This window comes from Canis aureus, chromosome 15 (genome assembly GCF_053574225.1).
Source record: "Canis aureus isolate CA01 chromosome 15, VMU_Caureus_v.1.0, whole genome shotgun sequence".
In the NCBI taxonomy this organism is placed as follows: Eukaryota; Metazoa; Chordata; class Mammalia; order Carnivora; family Canidae; genus Canis; species Canis aureus.
Window position 1 is genome coordinate 9,517,513 of NC_135625.1, and position 23,786 is coordinate 9,541,298.

Sequence of the window (23,786 nt, forward strand, 5' to 3'; positions counted from 1 at the left end):
ATGTCTGACCACTGTGCACCCTCACGGCATCAGCCCACCACACAGGGTGCTGGAGAACTCGCAGGACCCATACCCTTGTCCTAAATTGAAGCCGAGTGGCCTCTGTGAATAATCATTGCCTGTCGGTCACTCTGGGGAGCAGTTGCCTTGAGGCAGGTGGCTCTTTGCAGCTGAGTCAAACTCTGCCTCTGTTGACAAAGTCCTCCAGGAAGCTTATGCATGGATCCTACCATTTCATGTCCCACCCTGCAGGTCAGAGAGGAATAAGTTCGGTAATAATTGGCCCATACAGGGACATCGAGATGTCTGAAGCTGATGGGCCTGGCAAAGAAAAAACAGGTGGCAGAGAGGCAGCTAGCATACAAAGGATAACAGAACACTAGGCGCTCAATGTTGGTTCTAGTGGGGCTTCTGTATACTGGGTGTGGATTGGGTCCCCTGTCTTTCCTTTTTTTTTAATAAGTTAATTTTTTATTGGTGTTCAATTTACCAACATACAGAATAACACCCAGTGCTCATCCCGTCAAGTGTCCCCCTCAGTGCCCTGTCTTTCCTTACATGGAGCCACACCCTGTCAACCAGCTGTCCTTGCTCCTAGAAGGTGGGAGGGCTCTTTCAGGGCCCCGGACCAAGGTCCTTCTACCTTTGCCCACAAGGCCCTTCTTCCATAGTTGGCACACTAGAACTAATGCCCACCACTGGGTTGGGCTTCTTTTTTTTCTTGCTAACAGGCTTTGCCCTCATGGAACATATTTCACTGTTGAATCTAGAACAGTGACCCCAACTACCCCATGAAAAATGATATACCTGGGTAGCCCCGGTGGTGCAGCTGTTTAGCGCCGCCTGCAGCCCAGGGCCTGATCCTGGAGTCCCGGGATTGAGTCCCACGTCGGGCTCCCTGCATGGAGCCTGTTTCTCCCTCTGCCTGTGTCTCTGCCTCTCTCTCTCTCTCTCTCTCTCTCTCTCTCTGGGTCTCTGTGAATAAATAAATTCCTTTAAAAAATAAAAAATAGGGATCCCTGGGTGGCGCAGCAGTTTGGCGCCTGCCTTTGGCCCAGGGCGCGATCCTGGAGACCCAGGATCGAATCCCACGTCAGGCTCCCGGTGCATGGAGCCTGCTTCTCCCTCTGCCTATGTCTCTGCCTCTCTCTCTCTGTGACTATCATAAATAATAAATAAAAAAAAATGTTAAAAAAATAAAAAATAATAATAATAAAAGAAAAATGATATTCTTGTGCCCCTCACTTAGGGAAACCTGTCTTCTGATCTCCCATCTCCTTAGGTTATGATTATCATTAGCAATTACAGTTCCCTAACTATGATCATTTTTGTGATTGTTCTTGTTATTCATCATTATTTTCATTATTTTCTTGCCATGAATTGTTTCTGCAGTTGTTTGATATACAACCTTCAGTAGAGTTTGTCCACAGGAAAGCAATCCCTTCTGTACTACATGATATTTATTTTGCTCAGGAGCACCTTGAAATATTCCAAGTCAGCCTCCAGAAGCAGGACCAGCCCTCGATACCACAGGAGCCTCCTGAAGGACATCCTTTACACATATGCCTCTGTTAAAATTCAAAATTCCCTCTAGGCCCACTGGCTGCTTGTGCCAGCCTGGAAGTCCCGGAAAGTTGTCCTTGGATGAACAGAACTGCCACAACATAAGTCACATCAGGGGCCCCCATAGTCACTCTTGCCTTCTTGGAAAGGTGGGAGCTGGTGTCTCTGTCCATATGAACATCCACATGAGTTGATCTGATCTGGAATCCTAGAGCCACTGTAGCTAACAATGGAGGTACAGAAAAGGCTCCCTAGGCCAGCCTGAAACTCTGGAGATCTAAGTCCCCTCAGGTACACAGGAGAGGCTGCTGGTGCAGTACCAGAAGGCACAGAGATTGTGAACGCCCATCCTGCACATCCCACGACTTTTCTCCGTCTTCCAAGGGAGCCTGGCAACCACTCGGAAGGCAATGTCCTCCCTGCTAGTATGGGAGTATCGTGGGTGACACCCTCCTACAGCCCAGGCCCATCTGACCCTCTGCAAATATTTTAAGTGACCTTGGAGATGTGAACTGAGAAGTCTGGAGCTCCAGGGTCTAAGTGGAAAAGAAACAGAAGGGATGTTGGGCAGAGAGGGTGGGAATAGAAATGGCAGCTTGAATGTCCACTTGACGCTGGGCTCTTCTGTGCAGGTGTGGACGTGGAGTCCTGCCTGGCCTGCAGACGGACCAAGCTCCTGAAATCGGGTGGCTGTCCTGCTGCACCCCCTCTGCCCCACGGGCTCTCCCTCAAGGGGTCTGCATGCAATTTCCCAAGTTGGCCTAGACCCTCCTTCTGGCTGGCTTTTTCCATCCTGTTATTCATCTCTGCCTCCTGTTACAGATGTCATGTGCACACGCAGAGCTTTAAACTCTCCACCCTGTAAGGCCCAGCACAGTCCCTTTATCATTCACTTAGAGGATTCTATACCCAACCTCCTGATTTATCATTATGTCCCATATTAATAGTAGTGGAATTAATATTATTCATGATGACAATTGTAATTCATTATTTTTATCAATAAATTTTTATCATGGATTATTTTTGTTGTTGATGCCATATAACATTGTGTAGCCTCTCTTTTCATGAAACAGGTCAGATTTTTTGGAAAATGATTATGGAGGGTTCTCCAACAGACCTACAATTCATAATTTACATGCTGCTTCAAGTCCCCAGTGTATGAGTTTGAGTGTATTACTCTGATGAACCCCTTAAATATTGCATGTCCCCCTCTAGAGACAGTGACGGGGTCTGTGATGATAGGGGAACCCTGAGGAAGATTTCCTTTGCCAGCCTGATCCTCTAAAAAAATATCTGATTATGTTTTTTTGCTTTGTTTTGGTTTTGGTTTTACAAAGTGATATATTTCCATAGAGATGGTAGACTTATATCCTCCTCGCCTCTCCTGACCCCTCTCCATCTCACCAAGGTTAACAATTTGTCATCACTCACAGGGGTAGAACCAACTCATTCAGGAAACCTCCACACTTTTAGAAGCATCCATTCATATTATGTTTTTTTTTTCATATTATGTTTTTAAGTTAAAACCATAGGCTACAGATAAATTGATAAGCAAAATGAGATATATCCATATAATAGAGTATTACTCAGGCTTACAAAGGAAGGAGATTATGATGTACAGATTCTAGAACATCGATGAACCTGAAGGACATTATGATAAGTGTAATAAGCTGTTCAGAAAAAGAAAAATACTGTGTGATTATTCTTATACAAGTCAGATTCACAGTGACAGAATGATGTACGGTGGTCATCAGGGGATGGGGTGGAGAGAGGAAATGGGGTGTGTTCAATGGGGAGAGTTCTAGTTTAGCAAATGAAAAGAGTTCAGGAGTTGGATGGTGGTGATGCTTGCACAACAGGATGAATGTACTTAATACCACTGAACTCTACACCCCCAAATCGTTAAGATTCCTAATTTCATGATACATAATCTTATGAAAATAATGAAAAGAATCATAGGCTGAAATGCTCTTTGGGTCCTCTGCCTGTGACATAATTTTTTTTTTTTTTAGCATCAGTGATAGGGTTTTCTTTTATGTTGTTGTTTTTAAAAATTTTTGTATATTTTTTATTGGACTATGATTTGCCAATGTATAACACTCAGTGCTCATCCCGTCAAGTGCCCCCCTCAGTGCCCGTCACCCAGTCATCCCCACGCCCGCCCACCTGTCCTTCCACTACCCCTTGTTCATTTCCCAGAGTTAGGAGCTGAGACCTAACTCACTGAATTGATTGTCGCCATGCAAAATGACCCTCAAATTGTTACACCACCTGCTCTGCTTGGCTAACATGCTTGTACCCTTTCTCTGCCTCCTGCAGTGATGTCAACATGAATATGTTCCTTTACTTAATAAGAGGTTTGTTACTTTGAGGGAGAGTCTACAGACGGTGTTTCTAAACGGTGGGCTTGCTTGTATTTTCAACGTGAATAGGTTTCGCTGGTTGCAAAACCCAACATAGCACCCTCATGCTCCTACCTGCAGTGCAAGACACTGTCTCTTTTTTGTCCCCTTCGATTAAGTAGGAGTTTTACTCTGGTTAACGCTGGCATGCCTGAGCTTCTGGGAAATATTATGAGTCACCTCTGGTTCCAGCAACCCTTTGTTACTGCCTGCAAGACCCAGGGAAGGCATCCATGGCCCACCAGGCTCAATAAAAATTGTTCTAAGACCCTAAGGACCCAGGAGTAGATGGAGCAAGCACAGGACGCCAGAGAGGAGGTTCTCACCTTCTGGAGCCTTTGCGGTATTTCTGGATATGCTCCAGAATCAGAAAACTTCTGCTCCCGCCTTCTCGTGTAGCCCCATACCAGACTGGAAGCACCATCCACGGCAAGGAGGAACCAATTCAGGTGCCAAATAACAGCCCCAGGCTCCAAAGTACAATCTCTTAAATCCTGAACTGAGGCATCCAAACATGCCTGCACATGACTCACCTGAACAATACCCAAGTCTCATAATCACCACAACGGGAAACACCCCTGCCTCAATCCCAGTGGGTCTCTGATGGGGCGTCAGGAAGGAGGTGGGTCATCAGCCCTAGACCAGGTAGGAGCAACCCCTGTTGTCTGAGAAACCACTGAGGCCTGGTGTATCCTGCCACCCCCATTCTCACCCTGGGTCATCCAAAAGACTTTTCAAGTTGAACTTGGAGATCCCAGGTCCCCTTGGCCCCTCCATCCGAACACCCCGATGACCAGTCCCTCTTTCCTTATGATTCCTTTAATAAGGGGCACACATGTGAAGGAGTACATTCTTAAAAAAAACAAAACAAAACAAAACAAAAAAAAGGAAGACGCTCCATACATAGTCAAGGGTGAGCCACCCCCCAAAATGAGGCAAGCACTTCCATTAAACTTGCATGGAGGCTGGAGGGAGAAGGGAGGTTTGGGATGCCAGATGTAGGACTTCGGTTTGGGTTTCTTTGGGAGAAGGGATCCCCGTGGCTCCTAGTCCTCTAAGAGGATGGCGAAGTTGACAGCGGTCCCCTGGAGTCAGGTTCCTGACCCTGTACAGCCCTAGTGCTGATTGGACCGTCCAGGGTGGGAGTGGATCAGTGATGAACCAGGGGGTTGCATGTGTCTGGGGGCAGGAGGGGGTGACAGTTACATTTTTTATTGGGGAACATGATAAACCAAACCTCTGAGCACACTCACTGCAGCAGAGGAGGCTGCTCGGCCTCCGGGCTGATAGGTGCAGGAGCGCTTGGGCCCTCACCTGAGCGGGCACACAGGGGAGTGTCCCGCCACCCGCTCAACACTACGGGGCACAGGCCTGCATGTCGGTAGGGAATCGTCCTCATTCCTGTTAGTGCAGGAGATCCTACGAGGCCTCCATCTGTGATGCGCTATCCACGGCCCCTTGTTGCCTCTCCTCCCTGGGCTCTAGCCTCCCAGTTCCCCTGTGAGGACATCTGCCAGCATCGCACCAGGGACCCCACGACTCGGAGCCTGTTCCTACCAAGTTGCCCACCTACACCATGGCACGCTTATCCCAGGGAGGGGTTAATGGTATGCTAGGCCCTGAGACACCCCAACCCCATCTCTAGGTACATCTGCACTGAGTCCAAGCGAGCAGTCTGGTAGCCACTTTATATTCATTTCAGTGAGACCTTTTAGATATCCTATAAAGTACATACCTTTATTACATCCCCATTTAAAGATTTAGAAACAAGTTCAACAAACTAAACAACCGAGGTCACATACTTGCTAAACCAATCTGACTTTAGTCTATGTGGCTCAGTGCCCCCATCTTGCCTTCCCAAAATGAAGAGCAGATGCTTGAATAAGCAGAGGCAATAGGATGGGATTCATTTGAGGGTACCGGGATATGAATGTTAATTTTGATACCCAGGTTCTTGATGAATGAAAAGGATGTGGTAATAATGCCTTCGTGCTGCCAGGTGACAGTGGTACAGGCTCAGGGATGCAGAGCTCCTTTGGTGAAATGACTGCCACCCCTTTCCCTTTGCTCCTGGGGACATTCACAGGGAGCACAAAGGAAAGCCAGAGAAGGAAAGTGCCTGCTTCTGGGCTCTTCTTACAGGGCAATCCCTGTGTTCCAAGCATGTCCCAATCATCATCACTCGAACTGGACACAAACCTTAGGCTGACAGAAGGAACTGTGTTGTCTCTCAGTAACCATAGTTGCTCCTTATTCTTTGGGAGAGAAAACTGAATTGTGAGAGAGAAGGGGAGTAGCAGGCTCCTACTTGCTGGGCCAGGAGGATCAGTGGGAGGCGCCTGCTTTTCTAGCTCCTGCCTCGTGTTCCTTGCACTCCCCCAGCCAGAACTCTCCGAAGATAAGGCTTTATGGATACCATCACATGGGGCCTTGATCCTGGGAAATGGAGCATATAAATGTGCTTTCTTTACTGATTCACTTCACTGACCAAGAACATTCCCCATTTCTCGCAAATATAAGTGAGCCTTCTGTCCTCTCAGAGACCCCAAACCTCTGCTCTGAAGAGGCTTCTCTCAGAGATGATCCTGAGCAGAAAGATGTCTTGTTTCATCTTTGCCTTTCTCTTCGTTTTGGCTCAATTTCTATCAGGTAATTGCAAATGGATGGAATGGTGAAGAGGCAGATGGTCAAGCCGCCGGCTCTTCTGTGGACCATCCTAAGACTGACAGGAATGGTCGGCTCCCCATTGAGCTTCTCATGGGATTTTCTTGAATCTGCGGTGGCATTTTCTAAGCAAACTGCTATTCCCTCCCCCTTCCCTCTTTTGTAAACCTCCCTCCTGGTTCCTGGGAGTGCTGGCCTTCAGAAATAGGATAAAGAAGCAGCCTCTGTGCTCTGCTGTCCCTCGACAGCAGATGGGGGGAGCTGGGAATACTGTTTTACACAGTGTTATTTCCTGCACTAATTTTAATATCCAAAATGTGAAGATTTAAATTTTGGGTGCCAAGCAGAACTTGAATATTCCCAGCCACTTCCAGGAGGTAACTTGAATCCCTCACCTATACTTTCTACCTTTAGGACCCCTAGCTGGTCAGCTTCCTCTGACCTCCAGAGACAAGGAGGGATGGAAATGACAGTGAGAATAGAGTTGCCTGAAATCCCAGATTTCTGCCTCTGCCTTCTCTTCCTCTTGTAGCCAGCATCATACCTGCTTTGCCATTTTATAGAGAAATCTCTTTGTTACTGGAATAGAATTTTGTCCATAGAGATTTGGAGCTGGTCTCATTAGCTCAGGGTGCTAACTAAAGCAGGTTTAGAGGATCAAGCTTATACCAGCTAATGAGCAATGTTTGGGGAACATGCTCATCCATCTCCTACCGGCTCTGCTCCCAAACCCAATAAAATGCATCCCAATCTCTGCTATTGGTCTAAGAAGGATCAAATAAAGGGAGATCTCATTACCATTATGGAAGATCTGTCCACGATGAAGAGCCCCCCAATCTCTCTCTGTGCTCTCATCTTCTACAGGAAGAACATTAACAACTACAAAAATAACTAATGGGCTACATACTGTTTGGTGAAATAGACTCACCTAAATTACTCCATGTGACCACTAGAATAGCTTACAGTGTAGACAAGCATTTCTAGAATGTCTATATGAGAAATGAGAAAGCGGAAAACAAGCAGTTTACTGAGGACACACCACCACTGCCAGGCCCAAACCAGAACTAAACCTAACTTCACCTCTACTTTCAAGGATCTTTTAAAACCAAAAGGTAGCCCTTCCACCTTCATCATGTAACATTTGCAGAACTATCAGGTGTGTATTTTTATGGTTCTGTCGTATACATGACACCTCATCCCCCTGTGCTTACTTTGACTCATGCAAGGGCCTTAACCACGTGGAGAACAGAGATGGGGCTTATCCCTCCTTCAACGATACCTCTTCCCCAACTCCATCCTGAAAAAAGCAAAGCTCTTTGAAAATCTGGGGCTGGTTCTTAAAAACACTCTTTACAATTGTACAAACCACCCCCACCCTCATTCTTTTGTGGCTGTTAAACTTCTCCTCATTTTCAGGGAGTCCCTGGAAAGGTGTATAAGCTACTATTTCTTGAACTAGGTGAGTTTGCTGTTTGTGAGCCGTGCTGGCTTGGCCGGGGCAAATGCAGGAGGATATGCACCGAGGATGAGAAGGTTGTTGGAAATTGCAAGATGAACTTTTTCTGTTGCCGACGGAGGATCAGGTGAACCAGACCAGCCCTCCCCTGGCCTTCAAAGTGGGACTTGGTATTCAAGGGAGGACAAGAGAAGTCGTGTGCCTTACCCAGGTCACACTGTGAGTGAGTCTCAGAATCATTCTCCTGTCTTTCTCCCTTGGTTTTGTTTCTTTGCTTATTTTTTAAGATAATCCTTAAAAAAATCTAGGTCCAAGTGGGCATCGAGTAGCCTAATCGGATACTACTACTATGTATTTGTAGAGTCTCTTGTAATTTATAAATCTTTCCTCCATATTTTCCTCATATGACTCAAGATCGACTTATGATTTCATTATCTCCATTTATATTTGAAGAAACTGAGACCCAGAGAAGCTTTCATTTCTTCAAGGTCATAGCCTGGAAGCTGGAAATGGATGTGCACACCCCTGTCCTGTTCTGTGTATCTATCTTTGTATAATAATTTAAACCAAATAGATAAAAGGAAATGACATCTGCATCTCTGTTAATGGAATTACAATTCTATAGCATACAATAAATTATTCATGTTATTTCTGGGTATATCAATAAGCGATCAGTCATTGATTCTAATATTTACACTGTGTTTTTAAGCAACTCATACCTACTCAGTTAATGCCCATGACCCCAACTTTGTACTTCTCTTCTTGCCAATAAATTAAGATGTTAGAGGTCGAATTAAAATGCTCAGCATGGATTGTGCATGTATGATTGACTATCCATAGCTTTTGTTTATGAAATAAAATTTGTAGCTTCATATAACAAGAGTGAAAATTATTCATCTTACAGCAGCTACTGAAATTTGATCACTCAGTTTTCACATATGATTTTAATTTCACATAATGATTTTGCTTTACATTTGAGCTACCATTGTACCATTTTGCACAGATACATTCCCTGTCCTTTCTCTGCTTTGCTCTGTGTAACTGGCACAATTATCGGCAAATTATGTTCCTTTTTTTTCTTTTTTTGCAAACTATGTTCTTCAAGCCTCTTGGCTTATGGTTGATTTCAGTTGATGCAAGTGTGTGGTGGCAAAAGGGTAGATGGGAAGAAGGGAGAGCCGCAGATTTCTCTCCCACGCTCTCTGCTCCAGCAGTGGCTTATCTCCCATAGCAAAGCCCCTGCTTCTATGTCCTTGCTTCTCCCTCAGCCTTGATGCTGCAGGCACAGCTCCTGCCAGCCAGTCCTAGTCTCTGGGCTCACACTACAGACTCCTGCTTTTCCCCCTGCCATCGGGCAGTGGGGACCTCCAGCTAGGACTAACATGGGGGCCGCCTCACTGCTCCCTTTTTGCATGTTCAGCTTTGCCAACACTTTATCACTTCCTCTGCATTTAAATCTTCTCCATCAAACTACCTGGTGTGGGAGCCGTTTTCATGCTTGGAGTCTGACTGATAGGGCTTTTCCCTTGGTCTTACTGTCAGATCTATTTACATTTGCTCAATTGTTCTCCAAAAGGATCTGAGTGATCACCTCTGCCAACCCCGACTGCTTCCCTCATTTTTGCAGGAATTAACTCAGGGAAGTGGGCAATGGGGCAACATAAGAATCTACAGTTGAATGATCCTCTGTCGGTGGGTACTCCTCCCCAGCTCTTCACAGCAAGAGCACTGTGGATGGTTTAGAGAGGACCATGAGACCAGATATTCCCTACTCATTCCAAACACTACACTCCTTGATCACCCAAATTGAAAACACTTTGGACTCTAACTGGTGTCTCTTTTATGGAAGGATTCATGCGTATGTCTCAGTCATACAGAGAGGTGGACCAGGGGCTGGGCCCTGATATTTCCTTACTAATAACATCCCATAGATGTACAGCATCTATGTATAGCATCCCATCGATGCTCGCCTACTCATCAATCACCCCTCTCTATTTCTCTTGCTCTCCCCTCTTTTCTTCACTTGGCTTCTTTCTAGGACTTTTTTTTTATCCATCCCCCTTCTTCCTGAGACAAGCAATCCTCCTTATAAAATAATAAAATCTCAACCCATAGCAATTTCTTATTAAAATCAGCACTTTCTGGGGTCAAGTGGCTGCCCGTGGCTTCCTCAGATAAATTTCTGTTAATTTCCATAGTAATTCGTGGAGATCTCTGGATGTCAGTCTTCTGCATTTTCTGAAGAAGAAAGTCTTCTATATGGTGGATGGGTCAGAGGGAAATGGTCAGGAAGAGACACTGGTTTTCCCCTGAAGTATCTCCACTCTAGTCTACATAATGCTCCTGCTTAGCATGACTTTACCTCCATTAAGTTTGAAATTGTGGCTCTGGTCTTACTATGCTCACCATGTATTGTCCCTTCTTGATGCGGGGTCCATTTCAAAACCCCCTCACAATAATGGAAAGGGAATGGCAGAGTCTGTAGAACAAGATTGATCAGTTTGTTCTGAATTCCCAAATGTCAGAGGACAAAACATTAAGAATCATCTTCTCTCATATTCCCAACTGAAGTACTGAACCCCAGGGATAGGAATAGCAAAGAAGTTGACCACAAAATGTGCTCTGAAACACTTAGCCTTGTGTCTATGCCTTGAGAGTATAAAAGAAAGCTAGAGAAGGCAGAGGACAAAATTCCTCTGGAAAAATGTGTTAGTGGGCTGGGATTGGGACCTCACTGTGGCTCTCAAGGGGGACGGGTGAGGAAGACAGCACTTTTATACACAATCCACACAATCCACACTGTATTGAGGGGAGCTTCAAGAGGCTACGTGGGAAATTCAACTTGCCACCCTGTGGTTCTATACCTGAACGTGTTGACAGGTGAAGAACTCTGGCTGGAGTTGTCCACGGTGGCAGGACAGAAAGATCAGCCATGGGGTCACTTATAACTTATGATATGAGGTAGGGCAAAAGGGGCATGGCTCCCATGGACCAGGTGAATACCACACAAGATCACTGGGCTGGGTGGCCCAGGTGGCTTAGCGGTTTGGTGCAGCCTTCGGCCCAGGGCATGATCCTAGAGATTTGGAATCGAGTCCCACATCGGGCTCCCTGCATGGAGCCTGCTTCAGCCTCTGCCTATTTCTCTGCCTCTCTCTCTCTCTGTCTCTCATGATTGAAAACAAAAAATTAAAAAAAAAAAAAAGACCGCAGGGCTGAAACCATCCTAAAGGGAGTATTCCCAAATAATGTGACCTGCTCAATCAAAGAGACTCAGAAGTAAGTCATTTTTGGATACATTGCTTGGGTGGAGGGAAATTCATAAGATCAACTAGAAAGAACATCAACCATTCACGAAACTGTGCAATGCCACGAACCAACAGAAACCTTGCAAGAACACATAAATGTGCTCCCCCAAAGAGATCTACCTTGGAAGACTGCTGGACTCATTTATTTCACTGTGTCACAAGGTACCACAAAAGTTACCTGCTTAAAGCAGCACACCCTCTCTCACAATTCTGTGGGTCCAAAGTCCAGGCATGGTGTATCTGGCCTCCCTGCTCAGGGTGTCAGGAGACTGACAGCATGGGGTCAGCTGGGACTTTGATCTAATCTGAGGCAAGAGATCCCCTTGCATCCCCCTGGGGCTGTCGGGGAAAAATTGTGTCCCTTGTGGTTGTTGGCCTGCACTGGGTTGCTGTCTTCTTGCAAGATGTCGGCCAGGTATTATGCTGAGCACACAGAAGCTGCCTGGCATTCCCTGACCTGTGGCTCTTTCCATAAAATGGCAGATTTCTCCTTCAAGGTCACCCAGAGTGTCTCTTGTACTTCAAAACTCCTACTTCTGTCTAACAGCACAAAAGAAAGAGGAGAAAACCAAGCTATACAGAATAATGCTTTTGTTCACCATTGGAATCTAGTTGTTTAAAATTAATTGCAAATTCTTTTACAACATAAACATACATAGTGCCATAATTAATTAAACAAGGGAAATATCAGTAGATAACAGAAAATAGAAAGAAATATTGATATTGAAAGTTATACCTGAAAAAGATTCACTGAATAGATGTGAGAGTATAGAAAATATGACAGGATCAAGAGTCACTGATATTTGACAAGGAAATTCAAATGGTACCTCAGGAAATATCTGTTTAACACAAAAGAAGTCAGTAATGCAGGAAAGGTGGGTGGAGGAGAAATTTAGGAAACAAATAGCAGGGGCACCTGGTGGCTTAGCTGGTTAAGCTTCTGACTCTTGATTTTGGCTCAGGTCATGATCTCAGGATTGTGAATCTGAGCCCAACACAGAGCCTTATTGGAATTCTCTCTCTCCCACTGTCCCTCCCCACCCTCCACTTAAGCTCTCTCTCTCTCTCCCGCCCCCCCATAGATAAATAAATGCATAATAATAAAAAAGAAAACTATAATAGCAAATGGCAGATGTAAATCCTACCTCATCAATTATGTTATTAAATGCAAATGAATTAAATACTCCAGGTAGAGTCTAGCAGAATGGTTTTTAAAAAAAGTTTTTAAAGATCCAACTATATGCTGTGTGCCTGTGTGAAAGGGACACGCTGGATTCAATGAAATGAAGAGGTCAAAAGTAGAAGGATGGAAAAAGATGGAGCGAGAGACAAGAGAACCCCATATAGTGGTAGACACGTCAACCCCTTAAGAACACATGACCATTATAAGCATGTACAAACCTAACAAGAGCCACGAAACACATGAAGTGGGAACTGACACACCAAAGAGAGAAATCAATAGTTCAACAAAAGTATATGTGTTTTATAGCCCAGCATGCGATCTGTGTTGATGAATGTGTCATATGTACTTGAAAAAGGTGTGTATGTGTGTTTTGCAGTCATTTTGGGTTGTATTCCATAAATACCAATTCACTCAACGTGGTGGTAGTGTTGTTTACATCAAACCCGTGTTTGTTAATTTTGGTTCTAGCCTTTGCTGGAAAGAATGACATCAAAATCTTCTGCTCTCATTGTAGAACTGTGTTTCCCCATTTTAATCCATCCAGTTATTGTGTAAAAGTGTTACACAGCATCCCACTCTCCATTTGATAATATTCTTTTTTATCTGAAATGAATATTGGCACTCCAGCCTCCTTATTCTAGATATTTTCATAGTTTATGTTTTTCCATTCATGTGTTTTCAGCCTTTCTTTGTCTTTTTATATTTAATGCTTTCCGTATAATTTGTGATCTGAGGTTACTCTGCCACTTTATTTCCTAGCTTTGACAATTCACAATTATGGACAATGTCCCCATTGCAGTAGGCTGGGTGATGGGTGCCTAAGACCTCTCTGTACCATTTTTGGAACTTATTGTGAGTCTATAATTATCTCAAAGGAAAAAAATGTTTGGAGAGAAGATTCCTTTATGGATAACATGTAGTTTTGTCTTCCTATTTAATCCATATGATTATCTCTGCTGTTTAAGGAGAATATTCAGTCCCTTAACATTTTTACGTAATTAATGATAGATTAGTAGGATGTTGGTCTATCAATTGACTATTTTTGACATCTTTGTTCTACTTGATTTTGTTCCTCTGTTCTCTCTCTTATCTTCTTCAGATTACTGTGATATTTGTGTCAAAATTTGCATTAAATATATGTATTATAATTAATGGCTTCACTGGTATTATCAATACACATCCAACTTAGGGTTGATGTTAATCCATTGTTCTTAAAATTTGGAAGGCTTGTAATCATATAGGTAGACCTATTTCTTCCTATTCTCATAGTCTTTTGCTATATTTTTTGTATGTATCACATCCACATACAGTATAAACCCACAAGGCAATGTTACAGATTTTGCTTTAAGAAGTCACATAAATTTCAAATAAATTAAAAGACAATGTATTTTTTAAGTACTTACACTGATATTTATCTTTTCTGATGTTTTTCATTTTCCTTGAAAACCACATTTCCTTCTGGTATTTCCCTTCAGCCTGAAGAATTTCCTTTTATAGTTACTGTAGGGAATCTCTCCTAGAGAAAAATACTTTCAATTTTCTTTGCCCTGAATATATGTTTATTCTATCTTCCCTTTTTAAAGGAATCTTTCCTGCAGATGGAGTTTGGGGCTGTGGCAGTGTTGTGCTTGTCTTCCTTCAGCTGCTGCAAGATGTGTGCACAGTCACCTGACCTCTTTCAATTCTGAGGAGAAGCCAATTGCTATTTCCCTGAACTGGACGTGTTTTTTTTTTTCTTTGTGTACTTTCACAATTTTCTCCCTTTTCTAGACTTTAGAAGTTTGACTGTGATGTGCCTGAGCATAGTATTTATATTCTTTGTGATTCAAGGAGCTTCCTGGTTTTGTCAGTTTGTGCTTCTCACCAAATTTGAGAGTTTTCAGCCATTATTTCCTCGAACTACTTTTTAATGCATTCGGTTTCTCTCCTCATTCTCAGACTCCAATGACCTGTCTGCTCTAGCTTTTGATATTATCCCTCAGACCCTCAAAGGTCTATTTTTCTCAATCTTTTTTCTCTCTGATCTATAGGTTGCATAATTTTTATTGATTCAGTGACTCTTGATCCTGTCATATTTGCTATGCTATCAAATTTATTCAGTTAATCTTTTTCAGGTATTATATCTTTCAGTATCAACATTTCTTTATATTTTCTGTTCTCTAATGACATTTCCCATGTTTAATACTCATTGCAAGTGTATTTTCTTTACTATTGGAGCAGATTAAAGTGAATATATTAAAGTCATTTGTCTGATTATTTCAACATCATTGAAGTCCTGGACACAGAGAATGTTGTGTGAAAGAGGATATGAATACTCCTATACCCTCTGAAGAAGGCTGACATTTTGTTTTAACAGGAAAGTATCTCTATTAAACTCAATTGACAGAGGAAGACATAGACATGGCCAACATGCATATGAGAAAATGCTCTGCATCACTTGCCATCAGGGAAATACAAATCAAAACTACAATGAGATACCACCTCACACCAGTGAGAATGGGGAAAATTAACAAGGCAGGAAACAACAAATGTTGGAGAGGATGCGGAGAAAAGGGAACCCTCTTACACTGTTGGTGGGAATGTGAACTGGTGCAGCCACTCTGGAAAACTGTGTGGAGGTTCCTCAAACAGTTAAAAATATACCTGCCCTACGACCCAGCAATTGCACTGTTGGGGATATACCCCAAAGATACAAATGCAATGAAACGCCGGGACACCTGCACCCCGATGTTTCTAGCAGCAATGGCCACGATAGCCAAACTGTGGAAGGAGCCTCGGTGTCCAACGAAAGATGAATGGATAAAGAAGATGTGGTTTATGTATACAATGGAATATTACTCAGCTATTAGAAATGACAAATACCCACCATTTGCTTCAACGTGGATGGAACTGGAGGGTATTATGCTGAGTGAAGTAAGTCAGTCGGAGAAGGACAAACATTATATGTTCTCATTCATTTGGGGAATATAAATAATAGTGAAAGGGAAAAGAAGGGAAGGGGGAAGAAATGTGTGGGAAATATCAGAAAGGGAGACAGAACGTAAAGACTGCTAACTCTGGGAAACGAACTAGGGGTGGTAGAAGGGGAGGAGGGCGGGGGGTGGGAGTGAATGGGTGACGGGCACTGGGTGTTATTCTGTATGTTAGTAAATTGAACACCAATAAAAAAATAAAAAATAAAAAAAAATAAAAAAAAAAATAAATAAATAAACTCAATTGACAGGTATTGCCTAGTGTGTAATGAGCAGCAGCTCAAATCTCAGAGGTATTTGTGTGTTTATCTTGTTTTGTTTTACCTTAATTAGATGCATGCATGGTTTGGGAGTCAACAAAAGTCATGGGGAGAGTTCATACAAAGAACCTAAGCTCCCTTCTCTGAGTCTTCATTTCCAGCAGCCATGGTCTTCCTTGACTCTGCCTTTATAAGTTCAGAAAGAGGATAGATAATTTTGTTTGTTTTGAGTTAGCCTCTCCATGCCACATTGCAATCAGAAAGAATGTACTCTTTGCTGTTTAATTTTTCCAAGTTCTAACTTTTTTTCCAAAAAGTTAAATACGCCTGTATTTATTTTAACTTTCATATTCTTCAGGTAATTTTTTTTCCCACAGTTTCACTTGTTATTAGTGGGAGGGTCTTCTTGTCAGGAGCTCACTTTGCTTTATTTGAAATGGAACTCCTCATTTGAGTTTTAATATTTCAAATAACCCCCCTGCTTAAAAATCCTTCAATAGTTTCCCCTTGATTTTAGGATAAAATTCAAATTTCTTAGTAAAATGAAATAAACATATACATAGTTCTCCAACCCATATTTGTTGAATGAAAGCTATTCCCATAACATATGAGGTATGGTCATATTTTGTCATAATACCATTATCCTTAATAATAATATTTACAAATGTAAAATCTTTAAAAGTTCAGTAAGATTTGTGAATTAACTGTTTGACTATTCAGGAGTTTCCCTAGTTAGACAGCTATCAATTAAGTCAAAGAACCTGTATATTTTGAACGGCTATTGCTGCAAAGCACTTTATGAGGAATCAATGGAAAGAGAAGGATGGAAGGAGAATTGGTTTCTTCCGTTGAGTTGATAGTCAAACTGGATGGATAAAAATTCTTCACATACTATAATTTTTGAAAAGCAATTATTACAGGTACCCATTAGTAACTGCCAAGATAATCTTATAAGAGACCAAGTTGCAAGTAACATCTTGAAGAAGAAAAGGAGTGGGGGTTATAGATCTTCTGGAAGTGTAGGCACCTGAGATGGGGCTTCAGAGAATAGATGCCTAGGCAGAGACATAGAATGTAGGAATGCAGGCAGGGGGACTAGCTGTGTGCCTTACTCTCCGAGAGACATCATTGAGGTAACACCTGATCCAGCAGCCCACACGTTACTCAGTGGAGCATGAAGAATAGCTTCCTTTTAATGGACATTTCAAACTGAAGTTGACTTCCAGCCCTTTCAGAGCTGTAGAACTTGTTTTAATCAACTTCCCTTGATAAAAGAGCTGGATTCTAGCAACTATACCTCCTTTATCCTCTCTCTACTGATGTCTGGAGCCATGAGAATTTTTTTCTTAGTTTCTGCTGCTCTCATTCTCCTTGCTCACATTTTCTCAGGTAAGAGGGAAATCCTAATAGATGTAAGGGTGGCAATCTGTCTTTTGAGAGAAAGTTCAGGCTTTAGAAAAGTGCATGACTAATCCCTGTATTCTAAAAATGTCCCAGCACAAAGCAGTTACTAGAAATCTTTTCTTGAGCTTAAATACAAAATTACTGAGCTGAACTATCTCCACCCAGAAGGGTATCTGGTTAATTTCCCTCAAAGCTCCACCAAGGGATTCAGACTTCTCTTCACAGTTAGCTCTCTTTCCATCTTCTGTAATCATCCACACAGCTTCAGTGTGTGCCAAAGTGATAGCTCTAAAATGAGAGAAAATTTCAGAGGCAAATTTCAAGCACACGTAGCTTTTGTAGCCTAAATGAAAAAAAAAAAAAAACTTATGATAAGAGATTCTTAGTCTCTTTTTTTGTGTTTTTTTCCTATTTTTATGTTTTATTAGTTGGTCTAAATCTCCTAATCTTAGATTACTTAGAATTTCTTTCTAGTTCTCACATACGAATAGAAAATTATGTCATTTAAACAACTAACATCTTGATTGGTTTGCTTTTACATGTTTGAGAGCTTTGAAATGATCTCTTTTTGCTCAGTACTGCCAAGACTCTATCCCTAAGACATTTTAGAAAGATTTATTTATTTATTTTAGAGAGAGAGGGAGAGCTGGAAGAGGGGCAGAGGGAAAGAGAGAATCTCAAGCAGACTCTCCAGTGAACGCAGAGCCTGATGTGGTGCTTAATCCCATGACCTGAGATCATGGCCTGGGCCAAAATTAAGAGTCTGATGCCCAACTGAGACAGTCAGGTGCCATCGCCCCCCCACCAAGAAACTTTTATATCCATCCCTTCTCAACTATACTTCTGTTATTAAGTCATGACTAATGGGGGTTCCTCATGTATTATGAAGCACTTTACTACTTCATGATTTCCGGATTTCTGCACTTACTTATTACACAATCGGGCCTTAATAGGCCTACCAGACCAATACATATAGCACTTAATAAGCAATTGTTTGGGCACTATAGAAAAAGCAGGTAAAATGGAGATAAAAAATGTAATTAGAGTATGATCTTCATGCTTAATTTACTTGAAGTTTACTATTTTATTATTTGTGTGTTGGTAAAAAATAGGTTCCCTGGAATACTAAATAAGTATTTGATAAAATTCAAATGTACAAATAAGTGAATGGGTGATATGAGAAGATTCATAAAAACTATAACACAAAAACAGTTCTCAGAAGTGCCATAAATGATGCAGACTATAAAGGAAAGCCATGGGAGTAGAACCGTGGTTCTAACTGTGGGATCCAAAGGGCCTTCTTGGGAAGTGTTCTTCACCTTGCACTTTTGAAAACAGGTATAAAAACATGCCCTTACATTTCAAAGTCTCATTTATCAGGTCACTTACTTGGTTTCTGCTCCTGTCTTTTCCTGGAGGTCAGACAATGGATCCAGGTAGAGAAGCACATTTTAAGCCATCTTCTCCATTCCCATTCAACAAGTCTCTGATTCATTAAGGGTCCTTTGTTCCCAAACTCAGCTCAGGTACATTTGAATCCTAACAACAAGCCTAGTGTGGGCTCAAAGTAGGAGCGCCACAATCACAACAACCACACAGAATCTCAGAGCTGGAACTGAGAAGAGGAAATGAATACAGATTTTTTTACACCAAAACACCTGAAGTTGGATCTCAGGTCTAATCCTTCTAAGTTGTGTAAACCATTGTGCTTCAGTTTCCTTTCTAGAAGTGGTAATAATAATAATAGGATTGTTTGAAAGATTAAGATACTTGTTATGTTAATTAGAGGCAAACTTTTTTTAACAAAGACATTTAAAAAGAGAGTAAATGAAAAAATAGTTTATTTTTCTTTTAGGGAAAAATCCAAAAAACAAGTAAGTTGACTATTATGGTTAGAAAGAAGACTCTTCTCCACCAAGTTACTTTGAGTCTAGGGAGGAAGGTCAACTTTGTGTCCTAAACATGTGTCTTCCATCTGGTTCTAAAGATGCTCTGACAGGAAGGGCTGAAAAGTAAGTAAAGCGCTTGATCAAAAATATTGCACAGAAGCATCTGCATCATTTGATTCCTGTTTCATTGGTCCAAACTTATCAATGCAACCATACAGAGACATGGGACCTGGGACTGATGTGTTTTGCTGAGTCTCCTTGTGTTATCCAGAGATTCCATTACTCATTGTTTGAAGTGAGAAATAACTGTTTGGGAAGGTTTAACAATCCCTCTGTTTTTATACTCTGCTTAAACAAAGGCAGGCACATCCTCTGTGCCCTGAGAAAGTACAATATTATTATTGTCTGCTTATCATTGTTTTTAAATCATCATTCTCATTCTTATTATCTGCCTCAATTAAGTATTTAAACACCTTATGAGTATTCCATGTCAGTTGATTAGCTAGATGCCTGATGAACTTCAGTAGTCTATTACAATATCCCCAGTTCAACTTTGGACTCTATTAAAAATTTCCTCTTACTTTGAGCAGAAATCTAAGGCTGTGCAATTCCTTTCTGTTGGTCTGAGTCCTAACTGGGGTACGAACAGGCTCAGTGTTTCTTCAGCATGGCATTATCTCAGGTATATGACAGCAATATGTGTTCTTTCTCCTCCTCAAACCTGTATTTTCCAAGAACTCCCTTTGGGAGTGACTGCCAGTTCTTTGTATTATTTCTCCTGAGAACATCTATCACCAAAAACTTTTTTCAATCATTTATCTCAAAATACCTTTACTCTTTTCAGCTTAATCTTTATTCTGAAGAAAAACTTGTTGTCCACATCACCCTGAATTCCAGAATTAAACCCATTATTCATTGATATTTCTTACAGAACAGATCAGCCTCAGGTTTCTTTTATCTTTGCACCTAAACTTTTGAAACTCCACAGCCACATGGCTGTGGTCTATCGTTGCATGTGGGCTATCGTTGACCTGCCTACAGTATAAACAGCACCATCTTTACCTTTTGTCATATATCTGAGACTATTAATTTGGAGACATGAAAACAATCACACATTGGGAAGGAATGTTATTGAAAATAGAAAGTAGACTGCCTCCATCCCAGGAAGACATACTCTGCTTCTAGATATCCTAGAAATGAATATGGCAAAAGGAATTGAATACCCAGTAGGGACACTGTGTAAGTTGTGCAGGGAATCTGAGCTCCCATACAGCTGCTCAGGTGACATGTGCTTTTTTGATCGCTAGGCGTGTACTCGGTGTCCGCAGGAGACTCGGTAATAGGGAATTGTGATTTTGGCCTGGGTGATGTTATGTTGCTTTCTGGTCACCAAGTACTGGATAACTGAGGCCTTGCTTTCTCCACACAGCCCATGGAGCTATACACAGAAGGATGCAGTGTCAGAAGATGGATGGTCGCTGTGAGGTTGAGTGCCTTTCCTTTGAAGATAAGATTGGGGGCTGTAGAGCTGAACTGACACCACTTTGCTGCAAAAAAAGGAAGAATAATTAAAAGCCAAGCAGGAGCTACAGGAAGTGAGAAGCAAAGATCCTCTGGCTGTGAGCTCCATGCGGCAAACATCTCTGGATTTATTCTCTTGACCTCCAACATGGGCATTCTTTGAATGAAGCTGTCAATCCAGCTTCTGACACTGCAGAGAAATACGATCTGTAGGCCGTGAGGGGCCTGGGGGAAGGCACTGTGTTATGTTGACCTTCGGAATCCTCACTTGCTGGCAGAGGCCCCCTTAATTATTTTATGGATTGATAAAGTGAGTGAGCAGATTAACAGATTAAACAGGTAGAATGGAAAGGTGGGACCATGGTTGAAATGTTCTAAAACCCTGGCTTCAGACAGAGCTGTGACCCTGGGTCTTTGTCGTTCAGACTCCGGTCTCTGTAATATGAGACGACTCAACCACATAGTACATGCCCATGTGATGGACACAAATTGTGGCCGCCTTAGCAGTCCTGCTGGCTCATGCTTCTCCGGCTCCTTCACAGATAGCTGTTAGCATGGCTTCCCCTCCCTCTTCAATCTGGAACATCAAGTGCCATAATGAAAAGGGCCTGTGTCAAAGTTTAAGCTGGCCAAAGATTGGGTAGCGTCTTCATGCTGGTCTCTAGTAGTGAGAATGTAGCAGTCATGGCCTCTTCAAGAGCAGGGTTCCTAGAGATAGTCTAATTCAACACCTTCATTACAGCGGAGGAGATAGAGACCCCAGAAGATGCCACTGTTGCCGGCTTAGTCACAGCAACACTTTGGCTTTTGGTCTTATGTTCTTAGCCTGTCCACAAAATGGGGTCCTGGCTGAGAGCAGAAGCCTGAACAGGGATTATTTATAGCAGCTCCGGTGAGCAGCTGGGTGGAAGAAGAAGTGGAAACAGCTGCAGAAGAGTTGGACACTTTCCAAGATCCCTCCTGTGACCTTGTGATCCTTGCTTGTCTGGGCTGATGGTAACAGCACACAGGTTTGCTTTTGCCCTTATTTGCCAAAATTCAGACTCCCAGCTTTCAGGGCTAGCAATATATATGTCATAGGCCACTGTCATCCTAGACTGACAGCACACTGCTCCAGAACAGAAGAAAGACAGCCCCTTGGCTCAGTCTGGAGAATGTCCTTACCTATTTGACTAAGCCTGCTTTCTGTAGAGATGTAAATAAAGGAGAGCAGAATAAAACACAACTTACTTCCAAGGATGAGCCAATTTATAAAGGCTGTAAAATAAGAAATCAAAACATTTTTTCTAAAAAATGTTCTGGTGCTGCTACATATCTTCATGGCTAATGGGCTGATTTTTTTATTCTGAAAACTACACAAGAGACGAGTGGGTGGAAGAAGCTCTCTTTTTGCAAGTATCACAGGTCCTGGGGTCTTCCCAGAAGTTGCTTACCCAGGCCTCAGATAAAACTAACTGCCTTTGAGAATCTAAATGTATTTAGGCCTCATACCCTGTTCTTTCTGTTTTTTTTTTTTTCTCCTGTTTCCTTGCAAAATTAACAGTGGTGTGTATAGTGTCTTCCTCTGCTTCTCGACTTACAGAAACATCCTCTACCACCTTCAGCCTGCTGGGATTTCTCTTAATGAGGAGACCATGACCTCTTAGACATGTGTTGGTCACCATGCTCTTTGTAAAGACTCCAGGGGCACCCTCAGCAATCTATGGTTGGTATCTCTTGTTACCTCGATACATCGCAAGCATTTCACAATGTGGTCTGTCTCCTCCTTCATTCCTGTCTCCTCTGCCCTTGAAGATAGAAGTCTTCCAGCTACTTTCTTTCTCTTCTTCCCTGTTGTCCTATGTTCTCCCTTTCCTGCGATTGCACACACCCTGGATTCATCCATCTTCATATTACACATGTCTCTAAGCAATTCCAGGAGCTCCTGTGGTTTCAGCCTCTCCTGTTGATGTGGCATTATCTCCTCACCAGCCTTTCCAGGCTCCAAGCCTCCATTCTCTACTCCACTCCACGGCAGTGCATGGATGCCCTGCACACTGCATCTTCCAGACCTTGAGGCCAGTTGCTTCCCATTAGCCCCTTTAATGCAAGACATTGGCAGTAGACAGGAAAATAAGATGAAGGGTGAAGACAGTCCCTTTCATTTCCAGCTCTGGCCAGCAGCACCCCAACAGCAACAGATGGTTGGCTCCAGGCTCCAACTCCTTTTGGCTTTCTCAGCAGCCTTGCAATAACCCTTGAAGGAACTAACAGCACCCAGCACCCATAAAGGCATGGCTGGGCCACAACCTGTTTTGCTGTGTACCCTGGTTCTCCATGGCCCCTGTTTGGCCGTATCTTCTCCTCAAAAGTCTGAACATTGGCTGCAGGATGTCTCCACCCCACTTGTCTGGGCCCCAGCCATGGAGCACTCCTTCCTTAAAGTCTTAAGCATCATTCATGAGCTGTTCTTGACTTAGAGGTCTGAGCACCAGCTGTGCTGTGTCCCATACTCACACATCCAGCCTCCAGCTGTAGGTAGCTAACACCAGGATTTCGGACCCCTGCCGCTGATAGCGCCTTTCCCATTTCCTCCTCTGGGCCCGTAGTTATTAATCTCTGTGGACATTTGACCATCTGCTACCTGTGTAAGCAATCCTTTGCATTAAATTTCGTGTTCTGAATACCCAGCATGATTTTTGTTGACCTAAATGAGCTTTGTCTGATAAAAATCCTACACTGTATTTCCAACTTCAACTTCATGCTAAAGTTTTACAGGGCATTGGTCTTCCCTAACTGGATCTCTGATGGGCACCCACAAATAACTAGTTTTTATTGCACTTTATCCCTTCCTTTCCAAAACTGATCTTCATTTACTGTTCTAGATCTTAGTAAATATTGTTACCACTTACTCAGGCACTCAAGTTAAAAATGACTTCCTCAGGCTTCTTGTCCCTTACAAATCACACAATTCCCTCACAGCATAAATGTACATAGATTATTCCCCAGTATGTGCAAATTGTGCCATACCTTTTCCTCCCTTCTCTCTCCTCACTAACATTGTTCTCATTTACCAAGAATTAGGGATTGGATATGGTTCTACATTTCATGCTACATATTATGCATATATGCACACACGCATACACACCCACAGACCGGGTTTCTTGTTCAATCATAAAAACTAA

At 42.6% G+C, this 23,786-nt stretch overlaps 1 protein-coding gene across 1 annotated transcript; it reads left to right on the plus strand.

Moving 5' to 3' along the window:
• Positions 1-17,010: 17,010 nt before the first annotated feature.
• LOC144284249 (beta-defensin 107A-like) lies at positions 17,011-23,291 on the plus strand. The gene is made up of 3 exons (XM_077848572.1): positions 17,011-17,197; positions 20,531-20,932; positions 21,507-23,291. Exons 1-2 carry the CDS (start codon positions 17,128-17,130, stop codon positions 20,671-20,673), a joined length of 213 nt encoding a protein of 70 aa, XP_077704698.1. The 5' UTR covers positions 17,011-17,127; the 3' UTR covers positions 20,674-20,932; positions 21,507-23,291.
• Positions 23,292-23,786: the final 495 nt, after the last annotated feature.

What these genes read in the sequence shown, in the direction of transcription:
- LOC144284249 (XM_077848572.1), top strand. Translation starts at nt 17,128, where the DNA reads ATGTCTGGAGCCATGAGAATTTTTTTCTTAGTTTCTGCTGCTCTCATT. An exon ending in CCTTGCTCACATTTTCTCAG is followed by an intron (nt 17,198 to 20,530) that starts GTAAGAGGGAAA and finishes TTCTCCACACAG; the next exon opens with CCCATGGAGCTATACACAGA.